This window comes from Ophidiomyces ophidiicola, assembly GCF_022830035.1.
Source record: "Ophidiomyces ophidiicola strain CBS 122913 chromosome Unknown scaffold_8, whole genome shotgun sequence".
In the NCBI taxonomy this organism is placed as follows: domain Eukaryota; kingdom Fungi; phylum Ascomycota; class Eurotiomycetes; order Onygenales; family Onygenaceae; genus Ophidiomyces; species Ophidiomyces ophidiicola.
In genome coordinates, this window is record NW_026054648.1 from 431,502 (window position 1) to 446,387 (window position 14,886).

Here is a 14,886-nt window from a genome sequence, read left to right on the forward strand (position 1 = left end):
GGTAGGAAACATAACGATACGCTGCAACACGCCGAATCGCCGTTCTCGAAGGCACACTATCATCCGTGCCATACTTTCGCGCATCAAGCTGCGGAACAGCTTACTCTCTACCACCGGGTCGTCGACTTGTTATTAGAAGTAATTCTAAAATTTCTGTCACCGGCAGCGATTTAAGAAAGCCGCTCGCTATATCAATCAACGCTGTATCGAGCTTATCATGGCAAGGTGGCGTAGAATTTATTCTACGAACCACATCCGCAATAGATATCTGCCGCACACTGGATGATCATTATTTTCCAGAGGTCACTTGCCTCTTGCATGATCTCCTTGCAGCAGATCTATTCAACTGCAAGAAAAAGCGACCGTGCTAATATTCATAGATTGCTAAGGATGTTAAAGCGTTCCATTTAGCCACTATATATTAGTGCCTTTGGAGCCCTTACCATGACAAAAATGATGATAAGATCAGATCCTTAATATATACTGCTACTAAAAAATCATTAAAAATTTCTAGGCTTCCACTAACACTCCTCACTTGCTGTGCTTCAATAAGATTCAACAATTACCAGCCTCCATCATCGGCTCAAGTGTCATTGATGGCTCTCGGCAAACACAGGACACTCCGTACACTTCAACCAGTCCGCTAGCTCCATAGTAAAAAGTACCGGTATTGTTGTGTTTACTTCAACCGCATCGGCACGGATATGGTTGCTGGTGCTAAGCTGCCCTCCAAATTTGGTTTCCCAGTCACGTACATCCCATTCGAACCCTTTCGTATTGATTACGGAAGTTCCCCCGACCGGTATAATCCCAACATTTTCTGAAAAGCAACATTCGGTAAATTCGAGTCCTGATGCAAACTTCTTGCGAGATTCTAGGGCGCCTCCACCAGGTGTAAGAATGGTGTTCCGCCCCTCGCATAGAAGAAATGAGATGCTTTCTTCTGAGATCAAGTAGAGATCACCAGGGGGTTTGTCTGCAGTGGATTGCGAGGCAGTGTAGAGGCTGTGGATTTGAGAGAATGCTTGGTCAACGCGACCACCCAATCCTCCCAGAACGACAATGTCGAGATAGCGCTGCTGTTTTCTGGGGAAATTTTCATGGTCTGCAGAAAATGCCGGCGAAGAGCTTATTATGTTTTCAAAATTATTTTTCAGGTATCGCAGACACTTGGTAAAATCCGTAGAGTATTGCTCAGACTCTTTAATAATTTCCACGTTTAATCGCTCAAAATGCTCTCGTACGTAAGGATCAATGGAATCCAGGTCACCTACGATAGCATTCGGAAGCTAGCTTGTTTAGTTAGCTATATTTGTTCTAGTCGTAAGTTGTGATCTTTTGGTTCATGCCGGACTTGGTTGCGGATCGTTTTTAATAAGATCATATAAATTGTTTGCACCACCATCAGCACATATGATGAAACATGCTGTTATGTAGAGGTTAGATAATCTAGAAGACTAATGGCGAAGCTGAATGATAAGGCCATTCAGGGTACACACCATGTTTCTTTAACTTATGATATACCCTGGCATTAAGAGGGTGATGTAATATCAGTAGCGCATACGGATCTGAGAGATAAGCAGACTGAAAAAATTTGCTTGGATGCCATTCCATCTTCACACAGACAATGAGATTCTAGAGTATCTTTGACCGGCCACTGCTACTCCTGCTCTGAATCACAACTTTCGCTATAGATGAATGGAATGGCCGATGACGTAAGGTAGTTTAGTTGACGCCAAGCTCTCGGAATCCGGGATAATATAACACCGGAATATCCCGAGTCTGCTTATATAATATCTTGTATTTTTCGTGCTGAACAATCAAAACGAACCGCTGAAGTCAGATCAGCAGGAAACGCTCTTTTTCTGCCTTCCATTCATTCTCTTTGGTGCCTCGCTAGGTTTTGCCGGCGCAATTAGCTCTTGGTTTCATATACCTTTCCTATCTGTCTCGAGCCGCGATGTTTAAATCGGCCTCAAGAACTGCCCTTCGCCAAGCGCGGCCGCTCCGACTCGTACAGCGACAGAGGTTCTTAAGTACAGCGCCTCCGCCGCAGAGGTCGCGGGGCTGGAAAGGGACAATAGTGAGATGGGGCCTGGCCGCAGCCGCGGTATACTACTACAACACAAGCACAGTATTTGCCGAACAACCTTCTCGTGGGTCTCCGACCTCAGATAGACCTCCTATGAGATCCCAACGTTAACACGATGACAATCAGTGGCACTCGAGCAATCCCCAAAGAATGAGGATGATTCTTCCTCCCTGCCAACAATTGAATCCGTAGCTGCTTCCAAAAGACGGAAACCCGTCTCAGATGTTCCCTCGTCGTCCTCGTCACAGCCGCCAAAGTCTAGCCTAGAGCCCGCAGAGTCCTCCTCGCCGCCCTCAGCTGAATCCACCGGTACTGTTGCAGAAACTGGTCAATCCGATCCAGCTAATGCGCAGCCACTGAAATTGACAGCTTCCGAGCTCGAGGAGGAAGCCGACCAGGAGGGCGCATTTAACCCAGAGACCGGTGAAATCAATTGGGACTGCCCCTGCTTAGGTGGAATGGCGCATGGACCTTGCGGTGAAGATTTCAAAGAGGCATTCAGCTGCTTCGTATTTTCTACTGAAGAGCCGAAAGGCATGGATTGCATTGATAAGTTCAAGTATGTGGTCTCATTGAGGAACTCGAATGCTTGCTGATAACGACTCCAATACAGGAATATGCAAGATTGCTTTAAGCTTCACCCGGAAATCTACGGTTCTGAACTCGATGAAGATGAAGTTGACCAGGAACTTCAGGAGCACATCGCCGCTGAAGATGCTAAAAAGTCCCAGCTATCGTCTGACGCACCGAAGCCAGATACAACCTCAGAAGATCAAGTAAGAAGAGCATCTGAAACGGAGAAGGCACAGAAATTGCTCTCTGAAGATACAGCCCCACAAGGACAGGACAGAAATCAATAATCCCCCCCCCTCTTACTCATGAATTTACAATATCTCAAGCGGAATTTCCCTATTGTTGCTGCCGCTCCAACCGCAGTTATCTTTTAGCATTGATCTTTTCAAGACCCGCTCTCTCTTTACCGCTCTTCAAGCGAGGACTGTGGCCCATACTGTACAACATATCATAATAGAGCTCACTTCAAAAGAATCGAAATTTTAAACTCTTTTTCTAACGCTACCTATATATAGGTATGTAGTTAATAGAGAACTTGAGATTGTTTAGAAGCAGCCATAATATCCCCCAACTTCCCACCAACGCCGGTAAGCAGTCAAATCAAACAATGAAATGACCCGCGTACACCCATCACCGAGCACCACCGGTGGAATATACATATAGTCAGAACGAGCTATCATCTGCTCATCTTTTTCTTCAACGTGCCAGCTTCCCAGTTCATATTAGAATCAATGGCGGAGATAAGTCAATGTTTCAAGCCAAAAAATCAGTCCGAAGAGCACCGAAAATTGTGTTACCACATCGTTATGTGCAATAGCACAATTCAAACAGAAAGACCAAAAATAAAAATAAAACCCAACAAAAGCTCCACTCAAAATATATGGCTGATTTCCAACTGATGCCTATTTTCTCAAGATAGCCTCATACAAACTACCCAGTACACAGACTGCAGAGCCGGTCAACAGTCCGGGTAGGCCACCTGGTACAGAGCGAACCACTCTCTCGACCGAAACATGACTATATATCCCGCCAAAGGTGAAAGTATTTGTATAGACAAGGTAGGATATTAAAGCCTTGGAAACATTGAATACCAAGGGGTCAATACTCGGTTTGGCGGCTGCATTAACAGCCTGGGCAGCTGAAGCACGGCGGGTTCCGTACGAATGGCTCGGGGTATTGGGCTGAGTAACCTTGAGGTTGATATTAAAGAAATAGGCAAGTATGGTTGGGAGGACGATACTAGTTGCTATCCATAGAGAGAAAGGTCCCCAGAATTCCGCTGTCAACAGAACAAATATTTCGGGGATCTTGACCGGAATAGCAGGAATATGCAAAGCCGAGGTCTCCGGAATTGTTCCAAGATATTGGGATGGGATGATTTGGCTGCTCAAGCAGTAAAACTCAAAGGCTATGATCAGGGTCTCAATCATGCTCACGCTGCTAAGGCATGAGCGGAGCGCAAATGCACGCTCTTTGACCCCGGATGCTACCCACGCGTTCGAGACAAATTGGCCCACCTTAGTGGTTTGTTCCTCAATGACTTCTGTGACAACAGCAGGGGACGGAGGAATAGCAGAGAAAAATCCCTGTGTTTGTCGCGCCGGGGTACGTGCAGCCGCAGGTTCATTTGAGGGCGATCCACTCGCCCTAGAGGAAGACTCAGATTCTTCTCTATGGACACGTGTTAGTAAGGTGTTGCACGGCGCTAATATGGCCTTTCCAGCTCTCATAAGCGCAGCGAAAAATACAAGGAAAATGACTAACGTAGCATCAATCTCATCCTTTGGTTTGAGCGTCCGGGTCACAGAACGCGTTGAACGCTTGGTAGGGGAAACAAGCGGGTCGATCCCCGAAGGGGCATCCGGTTTCGGCTCCTTTTTAATCGGCGACGAGCGAGGAGGCTGAGAGAGTCTCCTGAAATAATCGTTGAATACTTGATTATCCGAAAGGGCAGACTTGTTGGCGCTCAGATGCTCGTCCAACGCCGCTTCGAGCTCGACTTTCTTAAAGTCGCCATAGCTGTCATAGCCAGTCAGTGGAAGATTCCATTTACCACGAAGCCGATAGCAGCACAGAGTTGAAGGGGCATGTCGCCGGGGAATATTACTTTTGTAAATGAGATTCTGCGGCGAGGACAACGAGGTCCGTCTTTCGCAGAGAGCGAAGATAGGGTAGAGCCGCCGTCATCGTGGTAAACTGTCGATATTCAGAGTCGCGGGAGTTATGCGACGCAAACTAGCACACTCGCGACAGCGATTTGCTGTATATATATAAAGGCCAAATGGAACAGGGTTGGAGGAACGGGCGTTGTGTCGCGTTGAACCGGAAATACGTGCGCGGGGGAGATGGCGAGGCGATTGTTTACATCGGCCGCTTGGCGATCGGCGGCTAGGAGTCTTAGCGCGTTCGGCCGCCAACACCGCACGCCAAAGCTACACGGCAACACAGGTGGAATGGGGAATAATGTACAGTGAATATGGATTTCTATCGGTCCCAGTATACAGAGCTAAGCCCGCTCCACCCCACGAACGCCTTGCTCCTCCCATGGTTGAGGTGAAGCCCAATTCTATCCAATGCTACTATGTAATAGACTCTTCACAACGAAGATGCACTGCTCAACTCCTGTGCGCTCCAGCTAGCCTCCATCTGCTTGAGCAGGAACTGGTACAGAACAAGCATTGTGCCGCTCTGCACGCTAGTCCAGAGGAAGCGAGGGCCCACGCCACGAAACCAACCTAGGATGCCTTCCGTCTTGTATATTAACTTTAGGCCGGTGAACACGGAGGATGTATCCAGAATCAAAGCGCCGGGTTTAACCGTAGACGTAGATGGCGAGGATGTCGATATTAAGCGTGACTGATTCTGAGAATGTGATGTTGATGGTGAGGATGAATGAACGTGTTTAGATGATTCCTGAAAAGCAGCTTTAATGTCGCCAATGCTAGTTTTCGATGGCTGTGGGTCGGAGTGCTGCGTTTGTATTCGTGTCTTGACAACGTCAAGGGGACATGTCATGACACCAGCCATACCACCAGCACTCGTGGCGGTCAGTATTTCGAGCGGCAGCCCAATATCTCTACTCCCGACCCACTCCTTCGCCAGCCTTTGTTCTTGTTCGTAAAAGGCAAACTGTAGCGCAGAAAATGGCAAGTCTCGTAATAACGTCGCTTTGAAGCCAGAATATAGGGCAAAAAACCCTTCTTGTTTGATAATTGTTCGAAACGCATCCAATGTTGATCTATAATTGTATCCGGACTGGAAAAAGGGGTTGTTGTATCTACCTTGAAGCTGTAGTCGAGTCTTCAACACTTCCGAGGGAACATATACAAAGCATGCAGCTAGGTCGGCAATAAGGCCTTGTTTCGACAATAGTCAGTCTAGCATGTCCAGGAGTGACGCATCAAGAAGAAAATGGACTGGAGAAATAGAACCAACCTCCCGCAAAATACGATAACGAAGGGTTTATTCCGGCATCCAGCATGTGCCTTTTGCTATATTCGTATGTGCCGAAAAATATAACGGTTCCTGGAAATGACCCAAGTAAAGCTGGAGTCACTCCCCCGTACAAACCTCGCCTTATACCCTCCTGTCGGAATATCTTAGCATACGATGAGGACATAGACGTATACTTCGGAGGAATGTGAGGGTCTCCTTGCTGTCTAGTCTTGACGGTGTCTAATGAATGCATCAGCATATCCCCGCTGGTGCCTCCAATTCCACCAGCAAGCATTGACTACAATAAAACAGAGGATATTAGCGCTTGGCTTAAAATTGACTGAATCCCACATGCGGATAACACAAACATGCAAATATGGCGGCCTGTATTCCCGCTCATCCTGTTCTTGTTCCGACCATGTCTCCATAGTTTTCAGTCTTTTGGCACGTCCGGAGTCTTGAAATTCCCCCCCATCATACTGGCCCTGCAAGTTTATGGTTGGTGTCGAAACACTGTATCCTGGGCTACCATTACCACCCGATGAAGCGGGAGCAGAGGGAGGATTCGTCTGGGTGGATGAGTCTGTAGCTGTCGTTCCGAATAAGCTTGTCACTCGCGACACCAGGCTCATGGCCACGCTACACAAGGCCGGTCAGCTAGACAAAAGATCGCCTCAGCTCTTCCAGCCTAACACGCCGTATAGCTCAACACCAGGGTACCGGTATTGCTGTGGGGATATGACCCGTTGGTCGGGAGTACGTGCAACGATAGCGGTTGCGCAGGCGGAGGGAATGAAGAAAACTAGATAGCCAGTATGCCATCCACGTTAAAGCAGCAATAATAGAAGTGTAAGCTAATACCGTCTAGTATCCAACAGGATACGTCCACTCTGTTTGCATCGGCCTTCTTTAAGACCTCTATTTTCCAAAATTTCTTTGACTCTGCGGAGCTTGGGTTTTTCCGAGCGTTATCTCCGGGCTAAATCAAGGTACTAATGATTTCTACAAACTCTGTACGGACCTCTTTGATAAGCCGAATGCAAAAGATACCATGTAGAGAAGCGTACAGATTAAGACCATATTTATAGTCAGGTATTGCTACATCGGCCGTCCGAGGCCCATCAGAAATCGAACTCAAGAAATGCGCCGGCAATTAACGGCGAAGCATGCAAGACAAAAAAAATCATTATTCATCACTTGACTCACTTACTCCATGAGATTTGACTTAAAGCACATCAAGAACCCGCAGAATAAACTCAATGGAGCTGGCCTCGGAACCAAGACGCGAAATACACCGAGCGCAACGATATCATGGAAATTTTTGAACAGGCGCATGTGGAATAGGGAAAGAAACATATTTTCAAAGAATAGAAATACAGAGAGATCTGTAGTGTTCTTAATCTCTATGGTTTGAGGCTTTTTTTATATCCGCACGGAATTGGCTGTCGAGCTCCGACCAAAGAGGAACGGTCCGACTAAGGTCTATCGAACCCGGTAGGTGTTGTAATTTGAAATCACCACAGCGAAGTCGTTCCACCCGTGCAGTTCGTAAGTGGTGCTTACTGTGGCTTCTTACCTCCAGCCGCGGGTTCTCCTCCGACATAGCGGCGCACATCAGTAAGCTCATATCCCCGCTGGATGGAGTCCTTTAGCACCTGCCATCCTTGTCTCACGACAGGCGGCGTATTCTGGTGCGAGATGGACACTTCGATTCTTTCATTGAGTTGAGCGACAGTCCCGCGAACGTATCTGCTTCCAGCATATCTAGCCCGGAAGAAAAAGAAGTACACCACAAGAAGAATCCAGCTACCGCTTGAGAACGTAAGGGCAGTTCCGACAAGTCGAAGGAGCAGAGCCAGCTCAAGTGAAGCCACCAGCCCCATGCTTGCGTCATAATATTGCTTGATAAAGCGACCAATGGCCTCTGACAGCGGTGATGGCTTTGGTGTCGGCGGTGCAGATGATGAGGAAGCTGCTGCGTCCGCCTCTTTTGGTGGTTGAATCGTTGGAATCACATGGCTGCGAGTGAAAGTGGCGACATGGAAGAACGAGTAGATTGCAAATGGGAAAACAGCGATAGTGATTTGACGCGCATACAGCCAAACAAGAGCAATGACTAAAAGAGGCATAATGCCGTTAGCTACAAGAAACGAATGGCAAAACGAAGAAGTAAGTGGAGAAGTGCATACGTAAATATTGGACATTCTCATCGGCACCCAGCTTCATCACTATTGCCGGCACGCTACCCTTTAGGTCGCCGCGAGTAACGTGCGCCTTATACACCACGATTCCGTAAGTAGCGGCGGCCGCAATGAAAGCGAATCGGTACGACGCTTGAGCCATGCCAGAACCCGAATTGAACGTTAAGACGGAAAGAAGATAGCGAAAGACGGCGAGCACGAGACACAAGTGGCCAACAAACCATCCAAACCTGCGTAGTAGCAAATTAGCATGCCACGCGGGCTGTTGGATAGCAAGTCTGGCGGACGTACTGTAATCGCTGAGCGAGCTGCTTAAGCCGCTCGCCCAGGGGCAAGCTTGCAGGTGGTGGAGGCGCCATTTAACTATCCAAAGGCACCGGAATCAGGAGAGCGGGACGAGACGACAGCAAAACGAGATCAGCAGCGGAAGCAGAAGAGGCGGTAGAGGGACACAGTTGGCGGTCGGCAGCGGCGGTGCGCTGGCTGGGTTTAAATACAAACAAAGTGGTCACTTCTGTGGGCCGGCGAGCAGCAACCCCATTGGCCACTGCGACAGCTTCCGTCATCGTCACGCCAAGCTGGCCGTGACCTGCTTGCTGTACGGAATACGGAGTAGTGAACTCGTCTCCGTAGCTTTTTGCCATCGCCGACGACGACCCTGCAGTGCGCCTCAGGCAGAAGAACCATGTTGTCTATCATCGGGGCCTTTGCTCTGACGGCGCTGGCTACGGAGCCTCTATGCGATTTAGCCCCCCCGCTGCAATAACATTGACTGCCAGCATCACGAAAACAGGAGAAACAAGGAGCGCAAAGCGGATATTTACACTGCGATAGGTTGAAAGGCTGCTTGAGTCTAAAGTCTAACTTCTGGTTTCTGGCGTTTTCCATATTACGAAGTTTCTCAGTGTACAACAGGCACCCTAGAGAGAAACATACCCTGGTACTCCGCATACCACAAGAAATCAGTGGAATTGCTAGCATATCTGAGAAAATACATATACGCTTGGCTACTGTTGACATGCTTTGGGGAACAGCTATCAAATGGCGGCATTACGGACGCTGCCTTACCACCACCGTCAACCAAACAGTGCGTGGCCTTAATAACTATAGGAGGCAAAACAGTAAAACATCTCGTCTAGCATTGTGAAACTGCTTGATTAAGATGGCATTTGGACTTCTGAATTCTATCAGCCGAACTATTTGACAAACGCTTGCCCTCTTCCAATTTGTCAGTTGTGGTATGTGCAGCATAGGCTCGTTTGACTTACTCGGCCGCTTCCAGAGACCCCTTTGTACCCTTATCCTCCTCCACAGAGCCTCGTACTGCCTTCGAACGACGGTGGAGATAGTTTTCCGCGTCATAAATAACCACCTCTAGGCCCTTTGGTTTTCTGGCCCGGTACCCAGTTTCTTTTACTTTCGCGCTCTCGTTCAATAGTCCCATGCTTTCTTGCAACTCCTCTTTCCGGCAGGCCCAACGTCGCTGGCATTCTGGGCACGGTGCCCAATTGCCCTGTTCCCACATATGAAGTTTTGCATATCTTTCCCATGAGAATTCTGCATCATCTCCGCTGCCGAGAAATTCCTTTATTTCAACGTCCTCCTCTGAGATCGGCGTAAAGAGCATTTTCTGCTCATTATTCGACAATGCAAACTTAGGAGCTTTGTTCCCTAAATTATTCTTATTCTTGTTGAGCCCTAAAGAGCGAAATCTAAAATGACGGTACCTACCAAATCTGAAAGAAAATGGTAAATATGGGGTGCTATCAGTTGAATCTTTATCTTCTATGTCAGCAGCCGCGGTTGATGGCTGGGACGGCGAGAAGCAATTCTGGAGAGCATATCCTGGTATTTCTACCCTGGTATGCCTGCAACGATATATTTTTCTTTTGCCTGCTGGTATTCTTGGCTCCCTCTCACGCACACAGTTTGTGCAGAGCCCGTCAACTTGTATTGTCACTTCCTCCCATATCTCTTCTGGACAGAATCTTGTTGGATAAAGTCCCTGACGGTTGCGTTGTGTTTCAATGCTGAAAGGTATACCGTTCGGTGCCTTACAGTATAAGAGGCCATGCTTCAGGTAGCACTTGGCAGTATGCCCGCATACTAGAAATTGCTCCTGTGAGATGATTCTGCACATGATGTTGAGAGTATTTTGATGATATCAAAGGATACTGTAAGAGATATTTGCTCACAACCCCCAGATGTGCCTCTCTTTTGGTGAAATCACGAGAATAGTAACAGGAAAAAGTGTGGTAAATCGAGAATAGTTAGAGTTTCTCAGGCGGTTATCAAAGAAGAATTACACAAGAAAAAAGAGGGATAGACAGCATCAGATAGTTGAATCCTATCACACGAGTGAAAGAAGTAGAAACAGTAATTCGATGAGAGATAAATATATAAAAGGATTTCTGTAGTTTCCTACTGCTCACTTCAACGTCATTGGCATATTTGGCATTCATGGATTTCCGTCACTGCAGCATTACACATCTCCATCCCTTACGCAATCAGATATTGGCGAGTGACAATCATTGACATGCAATGACTACATATCAGCCTTACGGCAGTGACAAATTCACCATTGAAGGCGATCTTACAGGAACATCCCGCCCAATCCTATTTCTACAATTCATCAAGGCCGTACAATCTTGGTATGTGATTCATTCTCCGGGCTCCATTAGCCCCAAGAGATCGGTTGTCCTATGAGCATTTTACCCGGAAATATCAATCGGTAGGCGGAGAAATTCCATAAGAGATTCAAAACCAAACCAGATAAATAAAACAAGAGCTAAAAGTAGGCAAATACATGACAAGAAGGGAGGTTGACTAAAATAATAAAAAGAAGAAAGCCGAAGCAACTACTGAGCACCGAGTCTATTCGACACGGTACGTATTCAGCCAAACTCAACACCCAGCGACATCCTTTTACGTCGAAATCTGAGAGAGCAAAAGTCAAATTCTATGCCGTCCGGGAGTAGTTCCCATCCTCCGCAAAGCAATCTACCTTAGAGCACGACTTCTCCCCAAACTACCGGCCCAATCTTGAGTCGCATCTCCCCAGCGGTCTCCGTGAACATTAAAGTCTGATACTATCGCAGGAAACGAGGCAAATTCAACATCATTATAGAAAACTTCTTAAAAACTTTGAGGTATAAGAGGGAAAAAAAAAGTGGGCGGCGAGAGAGTGTCGGAGTCAAAGAAATGGGCAACGAAAGTGTGATGGAGCGCTAGATCCATCAACAAAAAAGTAATGCAGGGAAAAAAGCATGCTAGATCTCCAAAAGAATTCGACTCGAGTTTGAACCGGGTGCCAGGGTGACGTTCAGGCGTTGACTGTCTCGTGATTTAACGAAGAGAAAAGCCTTTTCGCTTTATCTTGTCTTCCAATGGTCGACCACTCTCCAATCGACTCTTCTTCTCTTCTAACTCGAGGCGCTGTCGTTCCAGCTGCTCCTTCATTTCTCGATGCCGAGCATATAACTCGTCTTCGCTCTGCTTTAATTTGCTCTCCTTCTCCTGGACCTTCTGTTGGAAGACAACCTTCATGTCCGATTCCATCTTTGCAAGCTTCTGTTCGTGAAGAGCGCGTTCTTCTTCTTGCTTGACTGCCGGGTTAACTTCTTTGAACACGCTTGGATCTTGTGTCACACCCATGGCCGTCAATTTTTCGGAACGGTAGTTTTCATATAGAACATTATTAGTGTGTTCTTTAAGTTCTTCCATGTGGGTGCGAATGAGCATCTGGCGCAATTTCACAAAGTCGCAATGCTCCTCGTTATCGACTTCAATAATACCCCATGGATACCGACGCCCTCGTACTTTGTGGCCGTTGGAAGTGGTGACTTCTGCGTTTGCACCAACCACAGCAAAAGGAACTTTAGACATAATTTCTTGGTTCTCAGCGAGTGTTTCTTCGTCATCGAGTTCATAACGGGGCCCCTCAAATATTTGAATGGAGTGGTGATGGATATCAGCAAGAATCTATGCCTCAAGTTAGCCCTTCCCTTTTTTAAAAAAAAAATAGAGTCGCTCAAGCGCTTACCCTCTGCTTAAAGAGCGCGACTTCCTCGTCGGTCAAAGTGTCAGCCTTGGCAATGACAGGAATCAGGTTGACTTTGGTATGTAAGCGGCGCATGACTTCGATATCAAGCGGCTTCAGTGAATGGCCGGTTGGCTGGATAAAGTAGACACAAGCATGAACACGGTTATCAACGATGTTCATCCGATTCACTTTGTTTTCAGCATCAAGGTAGGCATCGAATCGCTGTTCAATATTCTCAACGATTGGACGCCATGAATCATCGTTGTTGACGAAGTCACCAAATCCTGGCGTATCAACAACGGTCAATCGTAGGCGAACGCCATTTTCCTCGATGTCTGCACTGATGGATTGAATCGACACTGTTTTGGGAATGATGTCAAGGCTTGGGCCCTTGCGTTCCTTGGGTGGGTATAGCGAGGTGTTGAAGAGGGTATTGACCAATGTAGATTTTCCAAGTCCGGATTCGCCTAAGGAATTGTAAGCAAAGTGACGGATTGCAAGCGGCAGTCTCAACGGAATGAACTCACCAACCACCATAACATTGAAATTGAAACCTTTGCGGACACTCTTACGATGCCATTGGTTAGGAAGGTTGGCAAAACCGACATATCCAGTTAGCTTTCGGCGAACGACATTTCTCATATCGGTAGCAGCTCGGGCAGCGGCTTTAGGGTCCTTGGAGGTAACAGTCTGGGTAGCACCCGCACCCATGGGGTTACTACGTTCGACGAGCGGTGAAGTAGGCTTGCTTGGAGGAGTATCGACGGCAGGCGAGGGTCGGGTGGGGGCCGGAACCCCGTTGGCACTGGAAGCTGGGGAGTCTGGCTGGTAGTCAGTGTCTCATTCGCGTTGCACAAGGTTTTGAAAACAACGAGGAAGCAACTTGTTTGTGAATTCGACGCCCGGTGAGGGAATTTTTCCACAATATAATGGCCACGTTGCTCCCGCTTTGTCAAAAAGACTGGATTCCAAGGGTATGAAAGCACATTCCTGGCGAGGGCGAGGAATACGTCGCGGGTACACTGTGGGAGGGGTAGGGGTGGAGGATTGCAGCAACGCAAGTGTCAATGATAACTTACCCATTGTGAAGATAGCGCGGGCGAAAGATGTGAAGCAAAGGCTTTATCGTAATGGTGTCTGTACAGGTACACGGTGGTTTGGTCAGCCAAGTATCAAAAGCCAGGGTAGTCGTAAGCGTGTGCTCGTTTTTTGCCCGTTTTTGGGAAAGAGACAGAGCTGCATGGAGAAGGCGACATACCGGTTCCTTCAGGCTCGAAGTAGCGAAGCGAAGCGACAATTGGCGTGGCGAGACAAGCAAGCGATTCTCAGCTTCGGCTCAGGCCACTTTTTTTTTTTGCAGCAAGGCGTTTTTGCGAGAGAACGACAGGCGGGCCCAGAGACGAGCAAGAGGGAGATTGGCGGAAGGAAGAGCAAGCACAGCTTGAGAGAGGAGAACGACAGCACGAAAGGAAGCCGGAAGAACGAGGGAAATGCAGAGCTGGCTCCTCGAGGGCGCCGTGCGAGAGCAGGGTGTGGGAGACGAGCTGGGGAGAGGCAGACGGCCAAAACCTCCTGAGCGAGAAGAAAGGGGTTGCCCGTCGTTTGGCGTGTTTTTGGGCCGCTGCCGCGCGCTGATTGGCTGCGAGGGAATCTGCGCTAGTCCGCGTTGGGCCTGGGCGTCACGACGGTAATTTTGTTTTTGAAACACGCCTGCGGCCGCGCTGCACTGCAACAGCTCGCACGCTCCGCCAGCTGCCCGTCTGCAAGCCCGGCACGCTCGCTGGCCCAGCGCGCGCATGAGCAGCCCTCCCGCCGTGCAAGCGCGGCGCTCAATTGGCCTGTCGCCCCTCTACCGCGGAGACTGGCGGCTGTCGCAGCCCCTGTCACTACCCAACGGTAAATTACCCGCCAGTACCGGCCGACATTCCAGCCGGCGATTGGCTGCATCGTGGGTTTGAGGGGGTGATTTCTGGCCAATAGCAGTGGGAGTAATTGAACCATCCCGTCAACAGGCCAATAAACGTTGAGAACTGCACACAAAAAAGGTACCAGCTAGTCGCACCAATCATCGGCTGCGCAGTGCGTCCTCTCAACCCAGCAATGAAAACGAGACTCGTCGACTTCACGTCGGACACTCACAATGCCTTCGCTGACTGCTCACTTTCCAGCTCCGCGATGCGACTGTGTCCTCTTTGGCTAACTTGTCTGCAGCCCACGACACCCGCTTCAATACCTACGCAAGGAACCCCCCCCCCTTTCCTCTGCAATATATTGTCTAGATCGACTTACTTTGCGGTCGAGCCTCCTGCCTCGGAGAAGCTTGTTCGCTTCTGGCTTTGTCGTTTGTTTATGTGCTGCGTAGACCTTCGACGAGCATACATAATAACCAAGAGGCTTTGGGGCCAATGCGCGCCCTTTGAGGAATGGGAGGAATTGTAACTTAGGACATCTATTGGCTCTCTTGCGGCACCAAACCTGCGGTGCTTTGGCTTCAGAAGCAGTATCGGCCAGCTGGGACCTCGATATGGGAGTGCTTCAGCTTA

At 48.4% G+C, this 14,886-nt stretch overlaps 6 protein-coding genes across 6 annotated transcripts; 1 reads left to right on the top strand and 5 right to left on the bottom strand.

Moving 5' to 3' along the window:
- Positions 1–590: 590 nt before the first annotated feature.
- On the bottom strand, positions 591–1,502 carry THI80 (thiamine pyrophosphokinase; the record flags this gene model as incomplete). The annotated part of the gene is made up of 2 exons (XM_049251886.1): positions 591–1,289; positions 1,500–1,502. The coding sequence occupies 2 exons, from the start codon at positions 1,500–1,502 to the stop codon at positions 591–593; spliced, it is 702 nt and encodes a 233-aa protein (XP_049109204.1).
- A 458-nt stretch (positions 1,503–1,960) lies between these two features.
- MIA40 (Oxidoreductase) lies at positions 1,961–2,952 on the top strand (the record flags this gene model as incomplete). Its single annotated transcript, XM_049251887.1, has 3 exons — positions 1,961–2,156; positions 2,219–2,651; positions 2,706–2,952. The coding sequence occupies 3 exons, from the start codon at positions 1,961–1,963 to the stop codon at positions 2,950–2,952; spliced, it is 876 nt and encodes a 291-aa protein (XP_049109205.1).
- Positions 2,953–3,567: 615 nt separating this feature from the next.
- On the bottom strand, positions 3,568–4,852 carry LOZ57_002828 (uncharacterized protein; the record flags this gene model as incomplete). Its single annotated transcript, XM_049251888.1, has 3 exons — positions 3,568–4,336; positions 4,430–4,684; positions 4,773–4,852. The coding sequence occupies 3 exons, from the start codon at positions 4,850–4,852 to the stop codon at positions 3,568–3,570; spliced, it is 1,104 nt and encodes a 367-aa protein (XP_049109206.1).
- A 408-nt stretch (positions 4,853–5,260) lies between these two features.
- On the bottom strand, positions 5,261–6,732 carry LOZ57_002829 (uncharacterized protein; the record flags this gene model as incomplete). Its single annotated transcript, XM_049251889.1, has 3 exons — positions 5,261–6,021; positions 6,101–6,398; positions 6,469–6,732. 3 exons carry the CDS (start codon positions 6,730–6,732, stop codon positions 5,261–5,263), a joined length of 1,323 nt encoding a protein of 440 aa, XP_049109207.1.
- A 927-nt stretch (positions 6,733–7,659) lies between these two features.
- POM33 (Transmembrane nucleoporin) lies at positions 7,660–9,928 on the bottom strand (the record flags this gene model as incomplete). The annotated part of the gene is made up of 3 exons (XM_049251890.1): positions 7,660–8,216; positions 8,290–8,531; positions 9,570–9,928. The coding sequence occupies 3 exons, from the start codon at positions 9,926–9,928 to the stop codon at positions 7,660–7,662; spliced, it is 1,158 nt and encodes a 385-aa protein (XP_049109208.1).
- Positions 9,929–11,646: 1,718 nt separating this feature from the next.
- Positions 11,647–13,426, bottom strand: CDC3 (Cell division control protein 3; the record flags this gene model as incomplete). Its single annotated transcript, XM_049251891.1, has 3 exons — positions 11,647–12,282; positions 12,344–13,164; positions 13,423–13,426. 3 exons carry the CDS (start codon positions 13,424–13,426, stop codon positions 11,647–11,649), a joined length of 1,461 nt encoding a protein of 486 aa, XP_049109209.1.
- Positions 13,427–14,886: the final 1,460 nt, after the last annotated feature.